The following is a 22978-nucleotide window of genomic DNA, read 5'->3' on the forward strand; positions in this document are numbered from 1 at the left end:
ATACATTGTATTGATGGTGCCTCATTGACGAATATTGTAGCCTGTTTACATGTACTTAATCGCCTATTATTGTGCACTGGGGACAAGGGTATCTGTAGAGCACCTAGGGTGCTTTTTTAACTGTTTTTAATCTTATTTTTGTATCCCCAGACGAAGGCTCTTGTGGAGCCGAAACGTACGTCGGGGACGCGGACCCTCCCAGACAGCAGATAAATCCTACAATCTCACTCTCTGGTAAGAAACCATAAATTCTTTTCCCAAGAGCCACTGGCTAAATTAGGGATAGTGCAGACCATGCATCATAACCCACATGCATCACAGAGATTAACATAGTCATCACTCTGTGGATCAACAACCTATCAGTTTCTTACCATATTAACAGATATTATTTATAACTCTGTTTTTGTCTGGTTTGGGCCCGTCTTCTTTCCTTTTTTGTGCCTCATTATGTGCAATTTTATATATTTTTAACTTTGAGCACTATACACTATTAATAAAGATTTATTGTTTATACGCACTTTGTTAGTCGATCCTTTTTTCCTCCCAATTGTGAGGTAACCCCCTTTTTTGGACAAGGGTATCTGTAGAGCACCTAGGGTGCTTTTTTAACTGTTTTTAATCTTATTTTTGTATCTGTGAAACTAATAAAAATTGTTATATGTACCTACTCATGGACATCCGCTATAACATCAATATTGTTATATTATCCTTTGGATGTTTTACCTTACCCCCGACCCATACTTGCTGGGTAATTTAATCTACTTATATTAGTGTCCTTCGAAAACCAACTTTTCAAATTATGCTAATGAGCCAGAAGGGCTCTGGGAGGTGTTGCCATAGCCCCTCTCTGCTGTAGCTTCACAGGCTGTTACACTATGCAGGAGCACTTCCCCCCTCTCACTGTGTGATATTATTGGTTATTGGAGAGTGAAACATGCTCCTGCTCTGGTAACTCCCTCCCCCCACAGAACCCTTCTTGCTCATTAGCACAATTTTAAAAGTTGATTTTTAGAAGAACAACATGGGTAACAAAATAGTTACGGCCCCTGAATCTATGTTCCTGAAAAAGTGTCCCTAGGACATCCTGATGGATTTTGAAAGTAGATTTCCTTTAAAGTTCCAAAGTAAAAAAATATTTTTAATAAAATATGTAAAACACAGTAAAAAAACCATGCAGTTTCCTAAGCAGCCATGTTGATGGGCCCAATTTAGCAGGGACCCATTTATACAACACTGAGACAGCGGTCAGTGCCCTTTAGTAATCTAGTTATTGTGAAAATAAAATTCCCAGCATGCTCCATTTCATTCTACAGTAGTTCTGAGAATACCTGAGCAAATGTGCATGATGGGAGTTGTAGTATCACAAAAGGTGGAGTGTTTTCCCTGCAGTGGAGACTCTACCTGCTTTTCCACCAATTAGTTAAAAAGTGACCCTTATGCTCTGGATAGCTCCCATTCCCATGATCAGTGGAAGGTCCTAGGAGTCCGAACCCTCATTGATCACCTTGTTATCACCTGTTCTGTGGTACGACCCCATTAACAACCCAATTCAGTTATTATGGGTGTGAATTTGGTATTGGGGGGCAATCACCCTCCTACCTGCCCTATTCATCCGGGGGATGGAGATTTCTCACCTGTATGAATGGGAGATTCCCTCTCATCAGCAGGGTACAATACTCTGCTGGAAAACTGCATCAACATCACAAAGGTGTTTTGTTTTGGACCTCCCTGAAAAGCTGCGGGGGGTCATCTGGACGAGGTGGACACAATGACCCCACGCCATACATACACACAACACAGCAGAGCTATGCAAATCACACTACACTACACTAAAAACAAAGAAAAAACTGGTTTCCTGTGATGTGTGGCACGCCTCATGTCATGCCCAAATCATACACCCAGTACTGCACAGGTCTATGTGATCAGCACACTCAATTTTCTACGTGTATGGATGGGCACGGCTTTCTCCACCAATTACAGCTCTGCCTGTAGCTGGCATCAGGGACTTCTAATGACTGGTATACAGCTGGCATTGTGACTGAAGGATCTACTTGGACAACCACAATTTTCTACACTGACCCCCACCTTCTTAAGAATGAGCAGGCACCAGAACGCAAACGCGTATTAGTGCCATGCAAAGTCAATAATAAGGACTTGTTGGGATCCAGCGTCCCATAGTACAAGGTCTTATATACAATTATTCTGTATGACAAGATGGAGACTGTGGTATCATAGTGGCCATCACAAATGAAGAGGAGGCCATGCTGACACAGGACGGGAGGGGGGAAGGAACCAACTTCAGCGCTGACACTAAAACTATACACTTGTCCCAAAATCTCGCTTCCACCTACCTTTCAAGGATGCATTCCTATGGCAAGTTGATGTGGTCAGTGATCGGTTCAAAAATTTCGGATACCTCTTCTAATTCTCCAATTCACGTATGTGTCGTCTGACCCTGCGGAGGGGAACAGAAAGAAAAAAAGTTTAATTAATACACAGAAATCCAACTATTGCCCTGGTTAAGCAAACAGATGCTGAGCAGAAAGGTCAGAGGATCATACCGTGTTTCTATCCAAAAGGCAAGTGAGTGGGTGGGATAAGTTGGTTATGAGGGGTCTGACGGTCTTGTGGGTGGAGCACAAGGTCTCTAAAGGTCTATTGGTGGTACACAAGAGCTGACAATTTGTGACACTCCCATAATACTGAATGGAGCAGCAAGACAAACACTCGACCTCCCGCTCCACCAACTAGTGAGAACAGGACCACCATTCTTTACATTGCTGGGGGTCCCGTTCGTGTGATCAGTAGAGGTCCAAGCAGTTGGGCCAAGTGAGTAACTAGGAGTAGGACATATCCTCACACTGCTGTGCTCTTTCAATGCAGAGATCTCAGTACGCAGCAGTGCTGCTGTAGCTACATATAGTTGTCAGCAGTCCCTGGGTTATGTACAGAACAGCTCCTTTAGTCAGAACAGAAATATTTTATAATTGTAGCTCCAGACATATTTTTTTTTTTGTCCTGATGACAATTGAATTTTCAAACTTTTGTGCTGTCATGGGAACAAGGGTTATCAAATATGCTTTATTACAGACACCTTATAGCTGATCATTGCAGCCTGGGACTAAGGATCCAGACAGCCTGTCTGTAAATAGGGGTCATCGGTAAGTCGGGTCGTTTGAGACATATAAAACAGCTATGAGTCCAGGGGAGCCTCTGCAGTACTTACCTCTGGGCTCCCTCCCGGTGTTCCGCGTCATGGTCTCTCTGTGCCCCTGTTTGTTTAGAGGGGCAGGGGCGGTTTACATGGAAGGCTTCAGGCCAGTCATGCCAACCCGTCCCCATATTTCTGTGCCTAATCAGCGCTGGGACGGATGGGCATAGTAAAAAAAAACAGGGCACAGCAGAGAGAAACCGAGGTGTGGAATGCATAGGTAAGTAGGTTTATTCTTTTAAGCAGACCCCCCTCTCCCCCCCCCCCACCCCCCTCTCTGACCACATTACTTTTTTTTTTCATTTCTAGGTCAACCCCTTTAAGTTGGGGACCGTCTGTACATTCCTATACTATAAATCTATACAGGCGGTCCTCTACTTAAGAACACCTGACTTACATACCGCCCCTAGTTACAAACGGACCTCTGGATGTTGTTAATTTATTGTACTTTAGTCCTAGGCTACAATAAACAGCTGTAACAGTTATCAGTGGTGTCTGTAATTAAGATTTATTGTTTTTCCTGGTTCTTATGACAGTCCAAAATTGTCACAGAGACCAAAACAATTTTGACTGGGGTTACAATAATAAAGTATACGGTTCCGACTTACATACAAACTCAACTTAAGAACAAACCTTCAGAACCTATCTTGTATGTAACCCGGGGGCTGCCTGTATTTCACAGTCCTGCTACTACTAACAGCACACAAAAGATCCCATTACACATCACCGCAGGGCTACAGCATTCTTCCAAGGGATAATTTTAGGCGAGGCCATGGGCAAGCACTGGATCTTTCTATACAAAAGTGATATTGTTCTATTTGGTTACGTGATTTTGCAACTTTGTATCTTTTTATTGAATACATCCCATTCAAAGAGGTTACAGGATAGAGAGAGGAGGATGTCAGAGACATTGGGGAATTACATATGGGAGGTGATCACAAACCCCCATCAGCTTAGCATTTCTTGCCACTGCATTTGCTTTCATTACTAGTGATCAATGTCGCAGCCAAAGTAACTGCAGCCTAATAATGGAGACACGGTTTAGATCTGTAACACTCGCAGTCCTGTGCTGGAAGCGTACGCTCAATGGTCGCACTTCTGGATTATCAGATGCCAGATACATATAGACACTCAGGCTTCTACCAAGTCTTCATCCCGTAGGCCTGATCCTTCCGGAGGGACAAGCGCCGGCTCCTCCGTTGTGCAATGAGCAGCATTCCACCAGGAAGAAGAATTCCCCAAGTCATTTTTCTTTTTTTTTGGAGATTAATGTCTTCTACTGGGAGAACAGCGATGGCAGAGCGAGGAGCCGCAGTTTGGGAAAGCAAATAACAAGCAAGAGATCTCCCGGAAGACACAATCTTATCCCCAGCTATAGGAGCAGCGTTACACGGAGGAATATCATCTGCTGAGGCCCTTATCTGACATTATGTGCTAGTCACGTCCTGTTCACACAACGCAGTTTATGTAAAACCCTTGATCCGGTTGTTATATTCCCATTAATTTCAACAGGCCCCAAAAATAAGGAGTGAACAGACAGCCTGCGCCTCCTCTGTTTCTTTATCAGACCCCCCCACAATGAACACAGGGGTCCCTACTACTCCATTCATCTCTATTGGACTGCTGTATGGAGGTATAGACCCCCTCCCTGACTGCTGCTCCAAACACAGAGGGGTACAGGTGACCCCTATTCTCATGGTCAACCCCAATTATTCTGCAACTTATTTCTTATTATATTATATGATAGGATAGGCACTTACCTATTACATGTACATACTGGATATCAAGTGTATGTAACATGTAGTGTACAGCACAAAAATAGTATAGGGCTTGTATATTACAGCATGAAGCAGTATATAGAATACATCATGTTAGGATATATATATATATATATATATATATATACCCCTTATATACTCGAGTATAAGCCTAGTTTTTCAGCACAAAAAAATGTGCTGAAACCCCAAACTCGGCTTATACTCGAGTAAAAAATATATAGGTTTTACCAGGTTTTGTGGTAAAATTAGGGGCCTCGGCTTATACTTGGGCCGGCTTATACTCGAGTATATACGGTATATATATACATATATAGTCTATATCACATATGAAGTAAGATGTGAATATGTACACATGACATGTATGTAAATAAATGGCATAGCTACTGTCTATATACTACACGGAGCCCAAGATTAATGCATTTTAGGGTAGGTATAGCTATATAAACAGTCTATATACAGCATAAGGTGCGCAGATAATAAGTGTATAGTGCACATTTCAGTATGAAAGATAGTAAGATACATCTATAGATGTTTATCTTCTACACAGCATTTCTATACAGTACAGAACATATATAGTGTAGGGGGCCATACAGATACTTATAGTGCAAATATTGTATAGTCTATTATATACACAGGACAATGCATATACTGTATAGACGTAGCAAGCCCCTATATATACACTGCATATGTAGTATAGGATGTGTATAGTCCATTTATTATACAGGTGGATTCATAAAGTATAGATGTACATATATGAGATTATATATAATCTTACAGGGCAATGTATATACACAATAGTATGTACATGGGACATGAATAGTCTATATATTAAATAAACTGTCTATGTAGTATAGAATATGTATATAGAGCATCAGAGTGCATATAACGGGCAGATTTATCAAGCTTATATTCCTAGGTGCCCATGGCAACCAATCACAGCTTAGCTTTCATTTTACTAGAGCTCATGAATATTTTAAAGGGCAGCTGTGAATGGGCAACTAGGAATATTCTGACTTTCAGACAGCTTAATAAATCTGACCCATTATGTCATGTATACTACACACAGCACATTAATATGACAATGACATATTCCATTGTACATATAGTGTATATACATGTGGTATAGATGAGAGTATAGTATATATCTCCAATAATATATAATAGGAGTATATAGGATAGCCAGTATACAGTACACATTACAGTGTACATAATAAATTACAGTATACTGATGTATCGCATAGTATATAGCTGTAGATATCACAGTATATAGGTAGATATCGCAGTATATAGCTGTACAATGCAGTATACAGGTAAATAGCATAGTATATAGGTAGATATCACAGTATATAGCTGTACAGTGCAGTATACAGGTAAATAGCTCAGTATATAGGTAGATAGCGCAGTATATAGCTGTACAGTGCAGTATACAGGTAAATAGCACAGTATATAGGTAGATAGCGCAGTATATAGCTGTACAGTGCAGTATACAGGTAAATAGCACAGTATATAGGTAGATAGCACAGTATATAGCTGTACAGTGCAGTATACAGGTAAATAGCTCAGTATATAGGTAGATATCGCAGTATATAGCTGTACAGTGCAGTATACAGGTAAATAGCTCAGTATATAGGTAGATAGCACAGTATATAGGTAGATAGCACAGTATATAGGTAGATAGCACAGTATATAGCTGTACAGTGCAGTATACAGGTAAATAGCACAGTATATAGGTAGATATCGCAGTATATAGCTGTACAGTGCAGTATACAGGTAAATAGCACAGTATATAGCTGTACAGTGCAGTATACAGGTAAATAGCACAGTATATAGGTAGATAGCGCAGTATATAGCTGTACAGTGCAGTATACAGGTAAAAAGCTCAGTATATAGATCGATAGCACAGTATATAGCTATATAGTGCAGTATACAGGTAAATAGCTCAGTATATAGGTAGATAGCACAGTATATAGCTGTACAGTGCAGTATACGGGTAAATAGCACAGTATATAGGTAGATAGCACAATATATAGCTGTACAGTGCAGTATACAGGTAAATAGCACAGTATATAGGTAGATAGCACAGTATATAGCTGTACAGTGCAGTATACAGGTAAATAGCACAGTATATAGATCGATAGCACAGTATATAGCTATATAGTGCAGTATACAGGTAAAAAGCTCAGTATATAGATCGATAGCACAGTATATAGCTATATAGTGCAGTATACAGGTAAATAGCTCAGTATATAGGTAGATAGCGCAGTATATAGCTGTACAGTGCAGTATACGGGTAAATAGCACAGTATATAGGTAGATATCACAGTATATAGCTGTACAGTGCAGTATACAGGTAAATAGCACAGTATATAGGTAGATAGCACAGTATATAGGTAGATAGCACAGTATATAGATGTATAGTGCAATATACAGGTAAATATCACAGTTTATAGGTAGATAGCACAGTATATAGCTGTACAGTGCAGTATACAGGTAAATAGCACAGTATATAGCCGTACAGTGCAGTATACAGATAGTAATACACAGTATACAGCTATATATGTCGGTGTATACATCTGATGGCCGCTGCTGGTCAGCCTGTGCTCGGTGTATGGAGGACACAGACACAACATTATCACCTAGTAATGGGGGAGCCGTGTGTGTGGCCCCCGGGGCCCTGCGCTCTCTCCCGGTTGTCCGGCACTCACCTGGGGGTCGGGGCCGCCTGTGCTCGGAGGTTGGGGGCGGGGGAAGCCTATAGAGAGCGGGGCGGCGGGGCGGTGAGTGCGGCCTTCATGCTGGTCCCCGGCTGCTGCATTGTGGGAGTCTGACCTCACTACACGCCGACATGGGAGCCGTCACCGACGGTAAGTTGCGGCCCTGCTCCTCCCAGCCCCCTCCCCCGACACCAGGCCCGACCGCCACCAGAGAATACCCGGGCACCGGCCGCCTCCAGCTAGGCCGCAAAAGCCCCGGGCTCGAGTTGTGGCTTAGCCAGAATGCACGCTCTATAGCCGGCCTTAACACAGCCTCTGGTCCCGGGCCTGTGTTACCTGGGAGGACGGGACTGCATGGTGCGGGGTACAGTCCTGGCCTATATTTACTCTTTTCTATAATGTTTTCTAATGTAAATATATCTGGGGTCGTTATACGATTATCAATGTAATACAATGTATTTATATGTACAGTATTGTTACTAGAGTTTCTGGTATAGTATAATATTCCTTCTGATGCATACAAATAATACACTACAATGTATAATAGTGTAATACTACATAAATACCTCACAGGGTGTCTTATTTTGTAGTAAATGTACCATTTATGTAACATAATAGTATATAAATTATTTCTATATATATGTCTTCAAATGTACAACCAAAACTGAATGTAAAGCCAGATCAAAAGACTCCAAAATCTGCGTGTTGAATGAAACCTGAGGCCATGTTGCATTTACGTTGTGTTTTGGAGCGCGACGCAAATTTTGCGATCACCCGTGGAAGTAACTTTGCGTTGCATTTTGCAAACACAATGTTACTTCAACCCGTGATCGCAGGAGGAGCCGTTGCGTTTCAAAACGCAGAGCAATCAATTTGTGGGAATGCAGCCATAGGACGGTGTTCACACATTCAAATTTCCTGTGTTCCAGTTTTTGAAGCCAAAAGGAGGCAAGGACCATAATGGATGAGAACAAATCATTCAGAGATGCTTCCTCTCTTCTATTTTTCATTCCACTCCTGGTTTGCACATCTGAAAACCTGAAGGTGTGTGCCCTTAGGCCGAGGTCACACGTACCGCTAGGTGTCCGCTCATAACGCACCGCTAGCACACAGAGGGAGGTCCTCGGCCCGAACGCACATGCGTTTCCAGAGAAACGCATGCGATCCGCTTAACAATCACATGCGTTTCCCTGGAAACGCATGTGCGTTCGGGCCGTTATGAACGGACGCCTAGCGGTACGTGTGACCGCGGCCTTAGGGTGATACCACACGTTGCGTTTTTGCACCGTTTTAAAGCATGCCTTTTCAGTCTGTTTAAAAACTCATATGTTTTTGAGGGCCCGTTCACATGCTCCGCGCACTCATAACGCGACGCTAGCGCACAGGTGGCGGGGCTCGGGGTGATCGCATATGCTTTTCCCAGGGAAAGCATGCGATTGATAATCCGATCGCATGCGTTTCTCTGGAAACGCATATGCGATCACCCCGCCCCTGTGCGCTAGCGTCGAGTTATGAACGGACCGCTAGCGGAACGTGTGAACGTGCCCTGAATGTTTACCATGTGTTTGGCTGGTTTTAGGCTACATTCACACAACCGTTGGGGAACATATATACAGCCGTCAGCTTGTGGCCGTATATATGTCCCCCATAGGCAAGAAATGGGCGCACAGGGTGGTATGGTGGCACATATGTGTTACGCTGCCATGCATCACAGTGGAGAGGGGAGGGGTCAGCACTCTTCCTCTCCATCGTGGCGAACGTATGCCCGCCGGGTATAGTGTCAATATAGCTTTAATCTGTTTCACAACTACTAACACATCAAGAAATGAAGATAAACAGGTTCAAAGCAGCCAAACGCTTGTTAAACACTCATTTCGGACCGCCCGCTAACTTTGGACATCAGCAGCGGGCGCAGGTCCCAAATCTGTCCCAGGTCCCAGTTTTCTGACCGTGTCTACTGGTATCGGAGAAACCGGGAGACCTTAGGGAGAAGGTTCACAAGGCCTTTTTCTTGCGCTTTTAAATGCATCCAAAACAAAAGTGGGAGGGGGTTTGGCCAAAACGCATAAGTGTTTCAGGCAGACCCCCATCCCACTTTTGTTTTGGATACGTTTAAAAAAAACGTGAGAAAAACGCCACATGGGAATACGCCCTGAATGAGTGTGATGCATAGAGGAGCAGAGTTGGCGCTGCCGCGGGCTCCTTGTCTGCCGGTTCTAAGGGTGGTGGCACAAGTGGCGTTTTGAACCAGTTTTTAGGCCATTTTTTAAGGGGTTATGCGGGTTTAAATTTTTTTTTATGGCCGGGCTGGGGAGGGCTATTTAAACATAATAAACATGTACTTACCTCCTCCGGTGCTGCGGATGTCCCGCGCCGCGGCTCGTCTTCTCCGTGCGCCGGTTTCATTACACCGGCGCACAGGGAGCTTCCGGCCGGCCGGATGCTCCCATGCGCACCATCTCCCAGCGCTTACAACGCTGAGAGATAGGGACGGATGGTATGAGCCGTCCACAACGCGGACCGGAAGCTCCCTGTGCGCGGCTTCCGTGCCCCTGTTTGTTTACAGGGGCACGGAACGAAGTGACCGCGGCGCGGGACATCAGCGGCGCCGGAGGAGGCAAGTCAATGTTTATTATGTTTAACTATCCCTCCCCAGCCTGACCATAAAAAAAAAAATTAAACCCGGATAACCCCTTTAAGCAGTCCGTTACAAAACTTGTGTTTTTGACACTTTTTCCAAATTATATCAATTAACCTCTTAACGCTCAGCGTCTGATATATCGGCGCTGAGCTCAGTGACTTAGCGCTCAGCGTCCGATATATCGGACGCTGAGCTGATGCCGGTTTGGCTCAAGATCTGAGCCGAACCAGCATCAGGAAAGACGGGGTGCCGGCTGTGACTGATAGCCGGCACCCCAGTGTAACACCCGCGATCGGAGTTGTCTCCGATCGTGGGTGCTTAACCCGTTAAATGCCGCGGTCAGCGCGACCACGGCATCTAACATGCATCTGGGGGGTCTTTCCCCCACGATCGGCCCTCCGAACCGTTTTCGGGGGGCGCAGATCATTGCTATAGCAACTCTGGGGTCCGATCTGAACCCCAGAGTTACTTGCAAGAATTGCCGGTAAGATGGCGTCTGTGACGTCATCTTACTGGCACAGTGCCAGCCTATGCAAGTGTATAGGCTGACACTGATAATACTCTGCAATACAGTATACAGTATTGCAGAATATTATCATGAACAAGCAATCAGATGATTGCTTGTTCATGTCCCATGGTATAAAAGTGAAAAAGTAAAAAAAAAAAAGTTATTCAATAAAAAAATAAAGTCATAAATCACTAAAAATGCCCCAAACCCCCAAAACATATAAAGAGACATATAACTCAAAAAAAGTCTAAATCATAACACAAACCCCACATATATAGTATCACCGCGTCCGTAACAACCCATAGAATAAAAGTAAATCATTATTGAGCCCCCACGATAAACGCCGTAAAAAAAAACTGTTATAAACCCTCCAAAAATTATGATTTTTACCTTTTCAATCCCACAAAAAATGCTATAAAATGCGATCAAAAAACCATATGTACTGCGACATGATACTGGTGCAAAGTACAACATGTCCCGCAAAAAACAAGCCATCAACCAGCTCCGTAGGCAAAAAAGTAACAATGTTATGCCACTTGGAAGACGGCAATACATAAATGATAGATTTTTCCCCACATTAGGGTTTTGTTTGACAAATTTAGTAAAACGTAAGAAAATATATTCATGTCTGGTATCCCCGTAATCGTATCAACCCATAGAATAAAGATAACATGATTATTAGTCTATACGGTGAACACCAAAAAAAAAAAAAAAAAAAAGGTAAAAAATCCAGTACAAAATTGATGCTTTTCTACTCCTGCCCTCAAAAAAGTTCCTAAATTTTCAACAATAGGTGATACAAACCCCAAAATGGTAACAATGGAAAAAGCATCTCATCCCGCAAAAAAAAATGGCATCACATGGCCCCAATAACGGAAAAGCGAAAATTTTTTAGCCTTCAAAAGGGGGCAACGAGAAAACTAAAATCCTGGCAGCTGCAGGGCCCTCCTTCCCTTCTGCACCTCGCTGTGCGCCTATAAAACAAGTCACAGCCACATGTGGGGGGTCTTTGTACTCAGGAGAAATTGCAGAACAAATTGTATGGTGGGTTTTCTCTTTTTATATTTTGGAAATCTGTAAATTTTAGGGCTAAATGAACGTATAAGGGAACAATATGACCATTCTAAATTTCACCTCCATTTTGATTCAATTACTATGAAGATCTCAAGGGGTTAACAATCTTCGTAAAAACTGTTTCTGAACAGTGCAGATTTGAAAATGGGTTGATTATATAGGGGGTTTTGATGCTAAATATGTAAAATTTCATTCAAAACTGTATTTATCCCCAAAATAGTCAATTCTGAAAATCCGGAAAAGCGATATTCTATTTGTAAGCTGTGTGACATCAAAATAAATTATCCAAACATTTCAGAAATTATGAAAATGTAAAGTAGACAAATGGGAAATGTTATTCAGCAACTTATTTAGGTGGTAAATCGATCTGCCTGAAAACGCGGTGATTTTGAATTTCGAAAATGGCAAATTTTTCAAAAATTTTTCATATTTTCCTTTTTTTTGTAAATAAACGCAAAACTTTTCTGCCAAAATTTACCACTAAAATGAAGTACAACATGTGGGGAAAAAACAATCTCAGAATCGTTTTGATAAGTAAAAGTGTTCAAAAGTTATAACCGTATAAAGAGACGCAGGTCAGAATCCAAAAAATCGGGCTGAGCCTTAAGCTGTAAAATGGCTGCGTCCTTAAGGGGTTAAGATAATTGGAAAATGGACAAAAACTGTTTAAAAAAAGGATGCGTTTCCAAAAGACGCATGCATTTTTAACTGGTTCCAAACATCACATGTTCCACCAGCCTAAGGCCGGTATCCTACGTGCTGTTTTCGTTGCATTCTTAAAGGCATCCAAAGCGCAAGTGGGAGTGGATTTGGCCAAACGCATTTGGCCCGGCCGAGTGCATTTTGCTTCCGTTACAAAATGGAATCAAAACGGAAACGTGTCTCGGCACCCGGCTTTTCCCACACTTCGTTTGAGTTGCGTTTAGAAATGCAGTTGAGGATCAATGAGGAGCTTCTCATGATTGTAGGTGCTAAACACTTGTGGTCGTGCGTTTCCCTTGCGATTTGGCCATGTTTTTTTTTTTTTAGTTTATCTCATGGGACTTGATTACCACTTTTAGGTTGGTAATTTAATTGAAAACTATAGTTGTTATGGCTCTGGATATGTAGTTGTGCATGTCCTATGTCAGACACACACACTTGTGCAAACCCGTGTGACCCTGATGTCTGGAGAAGGTTCCCAATGCAAATTATTAGTACGTGATGTCACACGTCACCCATTAGAACAGAGATGACAAATCAGGAAGTGATCACAGGGGTCATCAGTGAGGAGTTACAACAGGTTATAAGAAACAGGTTATAAAAACAGGGGTCACCGAGGTGGAATAATTCATAGTCCACTACTGTCCGGTCATCAGACTCTGGGGACTGTGAGTGTCTGTCTATGCCTGTCCCTACAGAAGCGCCCCATATACACGGCCTGTCTGCTCCTTGTGTGATGTATGCGCAGTGCTGATCAGGGTCTGCGCTGCCCTGGAGTAACCTGGATGACTTATTTCTCAGTTTATTCAGCATATTCTTCTCTTTGGCAGATGAAGTTATCCGCAAGCGACTCCTTATCGACGGTGATGGAGCTGGCGATGACCGAAGAATCAACCTCCTGGTTAAAAGTTTTATAAAGTGGTGTAACTCCGGATCACAGGAGGATGGGTAAGCACGCACCTCACGCCCCTGCTCTGGTACTGTACAGCTGTGCATTGAGGACTCATTCTTTGTATTCTTTGGGGTGCGGACCTATGGCGTTACTCATAGTCCACTTAAGGAAGGTGTTTTATTCGCCACACCCTGTTCTGCTCTCAGCTCTCTGCATTGAGATCCTCCACAAGACCTCCATTCTGCTTTGTGGAAAAAAAAGAAACTTAAAAGCAGTAGTGCAAAGTATGCATGTTATCCCCTGATCGGTGGGGGTTCTGACTGCTGGGAGCCCCACTGATCACGAGGAAGGGGTCCCGTTCTCACTAATTGGTAGAGAACCAAGTTGAGTATACATACTGGAGCTCCATTTAATGGAGTATCAGATATTGCTGAGCACAGCGTTCAATGGTCTCCAGAACGTCTACTCTTTGTCTTTGAAAGTTTAAAATGCTCTTCCTGCCGCCCCACCATTACTAAGGATCAGCCCCTAATCCTGCTGCGCTTGTGATTGATGTTGGGCCTAGCAGTTGAAATTTCACCGGTCAACTTGTTACCCCCTATTCACTCTACATGGTACAGATCCTTTAAAAACTCTTCTGAATAAATAGTTGAGCGATTGCACAAAGGGGAGACAACAACAGTGTGAGGACACACCACTATATGATTCTAGAATATAAATCCATATCTCACAGTCCTGCTGCTACTAACACCATAAACAAAGGTATGATTACACATCTCTCCAGGGACAATACCCACCCCTGCCTGAAGCTTTGCCTTTATTATGTAATGCACATAGTACAGTGTTGTCCCTTCTGCTGAGAGATTTGTTACATTACATGACATAGGGCAGCACGGTGGCTTAGTGGTTAGCATTATAGCCTTGCAGCGCTGGGGACCAGGGTTCAAGTCCCAGGGTCAACATCTGCAAAGAGTTTGTATGTTCTCTCCGGTTTCCTCTCACACTCCAAAACATACTGGTAGGTTGATTAGATTGTGAGCCCCATCTGGGAAGCTCTGTGCCGCGCTGCGTAATCTGTGTGCCTTACATAAATAAAGGAATTCTCTTATTGAGCATGTGTTAAGTATTATCTGTCAGACACTTACGGTGTAGACAGGGGAGACTCTCTGTATACGTGTAGTCATGTAGAGGTACCATAAAATGCTATAGTTACATATTACATCTTACATATTACATCTCTGTTGTACTTGGATATGGGTCTAAGGACATAACAGCCATGGTGTCACTTGTGTTGTTCCTCTTCACAGATATTCCCAGTACCAGCGCATGCTCAGCAGCCTGTCCCAGTGCTCCTTCTCCATGGGGAAGACTCTCCTGGTGCACGACATGAACCTCCGAGAGATGGAGAACTATGAGAAGATATACAGTGATATTGGTAAATGCTTTGTTTTTTATAATATAACTTATGACATAAGCCGTGAGCAGCGATGTCACCTTCACCATAGAGATGTATGATCAGTGCTGTGGAGGAGCTCACACGCCCCACCTAGTGGCGAATGCTGCTAACTGCACCAGAAATCAATCACTTCATACAGTGTCTGAGAACTCAATACTGAGAGCCAAATACAAAATATCCTGTCTTGTAGTAGACTCGGTGAACATTGGTTTTGGCAGTGACTATTTAACTCATTCACATAAGTAAATTTATAGTATTCAGAGGAGAACAATAGTTGCTTTATTTGAATGGGACATAGCTGTAACTTTTATCTCTTCATCTAAAAGGTATCGTAGATCTTTTGTATGTTTTAATTTTGTGAGCTGCAAGCTATTTAGGACTTAGACGTTCATCACCATATTTTACTTTCAATGTCTCTGGTTCGCTTTCTGCAGAGAGCAGCATAGCCGCCGCACATGAAAAGATTGCCGAGTGTAAGAAACAGATACTGCAAGCCAAACGGATCCGGAAAAATCGCCAGGGTAAGAGAACATAAGTATAGGTTCATGTTGGCTTTACTGTAGTAGCATATAAACGTCCAGCTCTATTATTGTGTGTGTGTGTTATATTGCTTTCTTTCTGTAGTGATACATGAGACATTAGCTTGTGGTTTTGTAATTTGTATATACTTTTTTCTGGTTGTTTTTTTAAGAATATGATGCATTGGCCAGAGTCATTCAGCAGCATCCGGATCGCCATGAGACATTGAGGTACAAATTCAGCAACCAAATGGTTTGGCTTTGCCTTCTTAGTAACTTAAAGGGGTTGTTCTACAGTATGGGCATATCATGTAGTTAGCTGAGGGTCCGACTGCAGGAATCCACACCAATCATGAGAGCAGGGTTGAGTTCTTTGCTTAAAGGGGTTTTCCCACGAACTAAAGTTAGGGCCTAACTTGCTGATCAGTGGGGGTCTCAGAGAGGTCCATCGGACACCTCACCACTCCGTCAGACTAATGGGGCAGACGGCCGCACATGACCGTTCTGCTCCATTAATCTCTATTACCGTCTGTTCCATTAGTCTGACGGAGCGGTGAGGGTCCAATGGACCCCTCGTTTTTGCGATCTGTGGAGGTCTCGGCACTGAGACCCTCACTGACCAGCAAGTGGGGGCCTAACTTTAGTTCGTGGGTAAAACCCTTTTAAGCGGCGAGTGTTTGGTGCACCCATGATCAGTTCTAGCAAGAAACCAGGTTTTACCCCACTTACTAGTCCCCTCAAGTACAGTATGAAATGTCCTTTCTAAATTCCCTGTTTTATGTGAAATCTCACACATTTACCTTCATGTCATGTGAAGAGTCAAGTTTAGTGGTTGAAGGCTTGTGTCACTTTAGAATCGCCCATCTTTGGTTCTATAGTACCTAGAAACATGATTTGTGTGCCATATTAAAGATAAGAAACTCCTCTTTCAGATCACATGAATGAGCTACAGAACTGGACATACAGGCCGTTAAAAAAATATGTGGGAACTGGATCTTTATCTGCAGCTTGCATATAAGACTGACTTTAGACAACTTATGACTGGTTCTCTATCTCCCATAGCCATAGCTCGTTCCCGATCGCAGGCGTTTTCATAGAAACGCCAATGCGTTCGGTCTGCGGCCCGCCCTGGTGGGTGCGGCTTTGTTTGCGTTCGCAAACGCAGACAAAACGGCACGTGTGCCACCGCCCTTAGTCTGAAAGATGACATCCTTATCTTTAATATGATGCCAGTATTTTGTTTCTAGATACTATAGCATTGACGCCTTACAACCACCAAGGCCCCTTACACACAGCCGTATGCTCACCCGGGCGCAGCATAGAGCAGGATGGAGAAGGGAGGGGGAGTGTGCGCTCCTCACCCACTTCTCTCCATTGGAGGGTGAGTGGCCACAGTGTCACGTTGCAGAGAGACTCTGAGTGCTCACTGCACCCTGACTGGGGTGCCATAGACCTCTAGGTGGCTGTAATACTGCCGCAAAATGTGCGGATGTATCACCAGCCCCCATACAGTCCTAAGCTTGACTCCTCTCGTAAAAATAAGTAAACGGTGAGATTTCACAAAAAGATGGAATTCCCAAAAACAACATTTCATACCCTGCCTAAGCGGTTAGTAGTTTAGTGGTGTAGAACCTGGTGGCAGGTTCTCTTCAAGTGCCATTTGGCTGCAGGTATTTGTACTTGCCCACAAAAATCACTTGTTGATTATGTTCCTCCAGCGAGTGACTTTTCAGGTAGGTAAGTGATGTGTAAGATCCTGCAACTAACAAGTGTGCGTGACATTACAGGCAGCTGGAAGCTTTGGACAAGGAGCTGAAGCAATTGTCTCACACCAAGGACAGTGTGGAGGATAAGGTGAGATTTGGGACAGGGGTCTTGTGTTGATGGGTCAGTCTGTTTATTAGGAATAACTTGTATCCTCTGCCTCCAGGGGGCCAATCATATAAGAATTCTTAGATTGTAGACTCCAGTGTACTGATATGCTTCATCTCTTTGTAGCTGGAGTTGAGGAGGAAGCAGTTCCATGTGTTGCTCAGCACCATCCACGAGCTTCAGCAGACGCTGGAGAGTAAGTATCACTACATCCATGGATGACAATGGGGCCCTGTAATGATGAGATATATTTTAAGGTTATTTCATTGAAAACAATGTATATGTGACTCTTTGTCTTCTACAATTCTACACACTGCCTTGTGATCCACTATATATCCATACAGGAGAATGGATGAGTAGATCACAGGCCGAATGTGTGAGCTCAGGCTGCCAGTAACGTTTTCAGATCTCTCCTGTATAACCCATCCACTATGTGAACCAAGCAAAATTGTCATAATCATGTCATTTCCTGTGCATGTGATATTCTTCTTTAAGCTTTGCATATCAGTTCCATCACCATGTTTCCATAATGTACACCAGATTCCATAAAGAATGATTGACTTTCAGTACTGTAGTCAGATAATGGCGATAAATCCGTAACTTAACAAATAGTTTTGATTCCAAATTTCCTTCAATTCTTGTCTACAGCTTCAATGAACAGCCATTTGTCTCCATGGTTACAGACTACAAGCGCACACCCTGTGCAGAGGGATCTTGTAGTCCATCCTCCTTCCACCTGTTCCTTATATTTAGCTAATGTACATCAATATTTACAAGGTAAAGGGGAGAGTTGGCAGGATCAGACCACACAGGGTTAGTTTGTAGTCTGTAACCATGGAGATGTAAGTGTGCTGAAGCTGTAGACACAGAATTGAAAGACATTTTTATCAAGTCTCTTTAATCCTTTCCCGAAGCTAGTACGTACTAGTACGGCGGCGGTCGGGTCCCAGTGCATGGAGAGGGCTCGCGAGCCTAGCCCTCTCCATAGCCAGTAAGCCTTTGCTGCATATGCTTACCGATATGCTAGCACCGATCGAGGGTGTGTTCCCGCTGATCTCTTCAAAAAGACCTGAGGTTGTTTCGTTTTAATCCATTCAATACAATGTGCTAATTGCACATTGTAATGAATAAGGAGTAACAACCCCATATACTGCCATACTGTAGTATGGCAGTATATGATAGGATCGATCAGACAACTTAGGGTTAAGGTACCCAAGGGAGTCTGAAAAATAGTAAAAATAAAGTGTTAAAAAAAATTATAATAAAAAAACCTAAAAATTCTAATCACCCCCCCCCCCTTTCCCTAGAACTGATATAAATATTATTAAACAGTAAAAATCATTATCAGGTTAGGTATTTCCGTGTCCGAAAATGCCCGATTTATCAAAATATAATAAGTTTTTCACTGCGTTTAACCCGTAATGAAAAATGGCGCCCAAAGTCGAAAATGTCACTTTTTTTTGCCATTTTAAAAAAGATAAAAAAAATCTATAAAAAGTGATCAAAAGGTCGTACAGTCCTAAAAATGATAACATTGGAAAGGTCATCAAAAGCCGCAAAAAAACTACAACCACCCACAACTCCATACACCGAAGTATGAAAAAGTTATTGGCGCCAGAAGATGGCAAAATTAAAAAAAATATATATATTTTTGTACAGGAGGTTTTAATTTTTGTAAATGTATGAAAACATAAAACTTATACAAATTTGGTATCCCCGTAAACGCAACGACCCAAAGAATAAAGTAGACCTGTCATTTAGGGCGCTCAGTGAAGGCTGTAAAATCCAAGCCCCAAGAAAATAGCGCAAATGTGTTTTTTTTTCACTGCATTTGGAACTTTTTTTCCTGCTTCCCAGTACACGGCATTCAATAATTAAATACCGTCACTATGAAGTGCAATTTGTTACGCTGAAAATAAGCCCTCGCCAAGCTCTTTATGTGGAAAAATAAAAAAAGTCTAAATTTTTGAAGGTGGGGAGTGAAAAATGGAAGTGAAAAAACTAAAAAGGGCCAGGTCGTTAAGGGGTTAAGTGTTTCTGGTCATTATCTGTACAGATCAGAAACGTGGTGATGGGTTGTATTAAATTCAATGTTATAGTTTTATGTCTTTTATCTGGATGTTTCTTAACTTTGTTGTTTTTCTTTGGGGTTTTTTTTCCCCCCAGATGATGAGAAACTGGCTGAGGAATCTCAGGATTCACAAATGGAAACAAACGCTCAGTAGTTCCCGGCTTCACCTACTTAAAGGAAGACTCTGAGTACTGGACCTGGAGGGGCAGGAGTTCTGTCCAGGTGGTTGTTGAATCCTTGTGTGGTGCTCTGCCTCCTCCGACCCTGCACCAAGCGAATCCATGGAATGTTCCTTTAAGTTTCTATTAACCTGAGTCATCTGTGAGCTGTAGTAGATGCCAGGATTATGTCATTTTGTGGAGATCGTATCCAAAAAAATGTCATCTCTAAATTTCTGTCTGTGGTATTTTGTTTTCTATGGAAATAAAAGTCTTTGGTTTTGGAAGTGTTTTGTAGACTTTACAATAAAAGCGGTTTTACTATTTATATTCATGGTGAGTTTTTATTTGGAATTGTTTTTTTTTCTTATTCTTTTGTTTTGCTTTTTTTTTTTTTTTTAATATATATATATATACAGGCAGTCCCCGGGTTACGTACAAGATAGGGTCCGGAGGTTTGTTCTTAAGTTGAATTTGTATGTAAGTCGAAACTGTATACTTTATCATTGAAGTTCTAGACAAATTTTTTTTCCTTTTGTCCCAGTGACAATTGGAGTTTAAAATTTTTAGCTGTAATTGGACCAAGTATTATAAATAAATCTTCATTACAGACACCTTACAGCTGATTATTGTAGTCTGGGACTATAGGAAAGCATCCATAGAGCTTCACCAGAGGTCACAGTGGGCAGAGGGGTCCGTCTGTAACTATGAGTCGTCTGTAAGTCGGGTGTCCTTAAGTAGGGGACCGCCTGTAGTTAGCTTTCTGGTATTATTATATAAAATTACTACTTTAGGTTAATACTATTTATTTTATAATCAGTATTTGCCTATTTTAGAGTCAGGATCTCTCAATAGTCCACTTTTTTTTCCACTGTAACATGGACTGACTCAAGAGAACTTGTCCATATTTACAGTGAAGTGTGGTGGATTGTTCTGGCTTCTTATGTGCGATGCATAGCCAGGGGCAGATAAGACCACCATGGGCTCTGGGCTGTATGAATATTATAGCCCCTACAAGTCTGTAATCACTCTCTACATCTGGTAATAGAATCCGCTTCTTGGGCAGGATGTGTCCCTTCTGCTGCTTTCAATCTTCAAAGGTCCTGAAATGGATTTTGTGCACCTGTGTATTGAGAGCAGGAATAGATGCACAAGGATTTCATGGGAAATTTGGTGGGTAGTTTGGGACCCCTAGAAGTCTTGGGCCAAACTGCCTATATAATAATCCACTACTGTGCATATGCACCTACCACTTTTACAACACATTGCCAAAACGTACATTTTTGTATATTTAAACCACAGCTACATTATGACAAGCTGGGGGTTTAGTCAACTGGTTCCCTTTAACCATACGGCTATATACATCCTAATTGCACATACAACTTGCAGATATCATGGCAGGAGCACATTTGAAACGGCGATATCTTAACAGCGGCACCTAGAAACACAGTTCTGGTGTCATATTAAAGAGGAGAATTTGTCCTTTATCACATCATGTGATTTGTAAAGCGCTACGGAATTTGATGGCGCTATATAAATAAAGATGATTATTATTATTATTATTATTATGTGTGTTTCTAGGTGCGTTAGAACCGGAGATGTCCACTGTTCTAGTTGCCATTAAAGAAAATGTGATATACAACTCCCCATTTCTAATGTAACTTTATGGCTTGACCCCTAGAAACACAATCCTGATGCAAAATGAAAGTTTTGAGTCTTTAGTATGCCGCTGTGTTCAAAAGATGTAATGTTGAACCCCTGCTCCAACCTGTCAGCTGAAGGCAGAATGTAGTAGGACGTGTGGGGAGACAGGGCTGACAGGTTAAGGAAGTACATGCACCCTCTGCATCTGTAGCTGAACCTGGGGAAGGGGGACGGATTAATGATGTACATGATATATTTTGGGAAAGGTTTATTCAATTTTAGCAGTTATTAAATCCAACCATATTTCTGTGTGCAGAGCTCTATGATGGCGCATTAACAAATTGTGCTTCCTAGTGATGGTCCTTATTCTATGCCATGTACCAGGAAGCCGTTGAAATCTATAAAAATGCATATTTGCATAATTTTTCACTTGGACCCTGTTTTTATGTTTTTTTCAGGTCGGTAAAATAACAGGGATATCAAATTTAACCATCTTCTGACGCTAACAACTTTTTCATAACTCAGTGTAAGGTGTTTTTTTTGTGAGATATGCTGATGTTTTTCTTGCAACCATTTGGAGGACCTTTTGATCTCTTTTTATAACATTGGGGAACATTTACTAAGGGTCCAAATCGCTTTTTCCGCCGGGTTTCCCGAATATTTCCGATTTGCCCTGAATTGCCCTGGGATTTTGGCGCATGCAATCGGATTGTGGCGTATTGGCGCCGGCTTTCACGTGACGTGGTCGTCGGAAAACCCAACGGATGCGGAAAAAACGTAGGAGTTAAAAAAACGAATTGTGTCGCAAAATCAATCACTCACATGCACCAGGAATAGGTTGGTGAACTCCAGCGGATAACGCAGCGCTACACAGAGCTTGCCAAATGATTTTGTTTCATTTTTATATCAACTCTGGTAAAGGATGGGGGGTGATTTGAACTTTTTTTTTTATTTAATTTTTTTTTTATCCCCCTAGGTTACTATAACCCTAGGGAGTTTGATTGCTTCTACAGTACCATATACTGCAATGATCTAAATCTGTGAAAGTGTTACAGAACTTCAGCAATGACTTCAAGGCTCTGGGGGTGCATGTGCAACACCCCTGCCAATGTATAGACAAGGGGTAGTTACGAATAAGGGCCCGCTACCTGTTAGGATCCCTCTGGTGAGCCTGATCAACTCACTCAAGAGATAATGCAGGGAGATCTCAGGTAATCAGCAGCTGTAGCCTCTGCCTGGAAAGGCAATAGTAAAATAATTGTAAGATGTATAAAACCCCTGTGCAGTGGGAGCACATAGTCCAGTCTGCAGAGTCCAGACCTGCCAATCCAGTCCAGACTACAGGAGTCTGAGAGTGAACAGAGAGACGGTGTCAGTACATCTTCTGTGCTGACACTTAACCCAATCCCAGGACAATAGTCAGGAGACTCATAATCCAGAGCTGCAGCTTCCACAGCTTGGACACAACTCCATCTCAGTCTGCATCTACTACCAGGCTGGTGCACTATTCCTGAGGACCCTCTCCGCGACCACTCCAGTACCAGAATCTGCTATTGATCGTTTAGGCCTGTATCCTGCTACCTGTTCAATATTTTGCACAACGTTGCCTCCATCTGATACCTGGATAGGGCTGTCACCACCACGGGCTCCCCATCCATCACCCAGGGACTCATCCTACAGATACTCAGGGGTTGTCCCAGGGAGAAACCTTTGCATCAGCCTCTCCCTCCATATTTCTT

At 42.5% G+C, this 22978-nt stretch overlaps 1 protein-coding gene across 3 annotated transcripts; it reads left to right on the forward strand.

Annotated features, from left to right (window-relative positions):
- Positions 1 to 7711: 7711 nt before the first annotated feature.
- Positions 7712 to 19923, forward strand: THOC7 (THO complex subunit 7). Of its 3 annotated transcripts, none has more exons than XM_072127263.1 (8): positions 7712 to 7853; positions 13459 to 13576; positions 14828 to 14955; positions 15411 to 15497; positions 15668 to 15725; positions 17282 to 17348; positions 17493 to 17562; positions 19533 to 19923. In XM_072127263.1, the coding sequence occupies exons 1-8, from the start codon at positions 7835 to 7837 to the stop codon at positions 19589 to 19591; spliced, it is 606 nt and encodes a 201-aa protein (XP_071983364.1). In that variant the 5' UTR covers positions 7712 to 7834; the 3' UTR covers positions 19592 to 19923. The 3 variants fall into 3 exon arrangements, with proteins under 3 accessions (XP_071983364.1, XP_071983365.1, XP_071983366.1); XM_072127264.1 differs by lacking the exon at positions 7712 to 7853 and adding an exon at positions 7892 to 8067; XM_072127265.1 differs by lacking the exon at positions 7712 to 7853 and adding an exon at positions 7892 to 8060.
- Positions 19924 to 22978: the final 3055 nt, after the last annotated feature.

Source organism: Engystomops pustulosus, chromosome 10 (genome assembly GCF_040894005.1).
Source record: "Engystomops pustulosus chromosome 10, aEngPut4.maternal, whole genome shotgun sequence".
In the NCBI taxonomy this organism is placed as follows: Eukaryota; Metazoa; Chordata; class Amphibia; order Anura; family Leptodactylidae; genus Engystomops; species Engystomops pustulosus.

Excerpts from the sequence above, each read along its gene's own strand:
- THOC7 (XM_072127263.1), top strand. Across the intron at positions 15,726-17,281 it reads GATCGCCATGAGACATTGAG|GCAGCTGGAAGCTTTGGACA; the intron begins GTACAAATTCAG and ends GTGACATTACAG. Across the intron at positions 17,349-17,492 it reads AGGACAGTGTGGAGGATAAG|CTGGAGTTGAGGAGGAAGCA; the intron begins GTGAGATTTGGG and ends ATCTCTTTGTAG.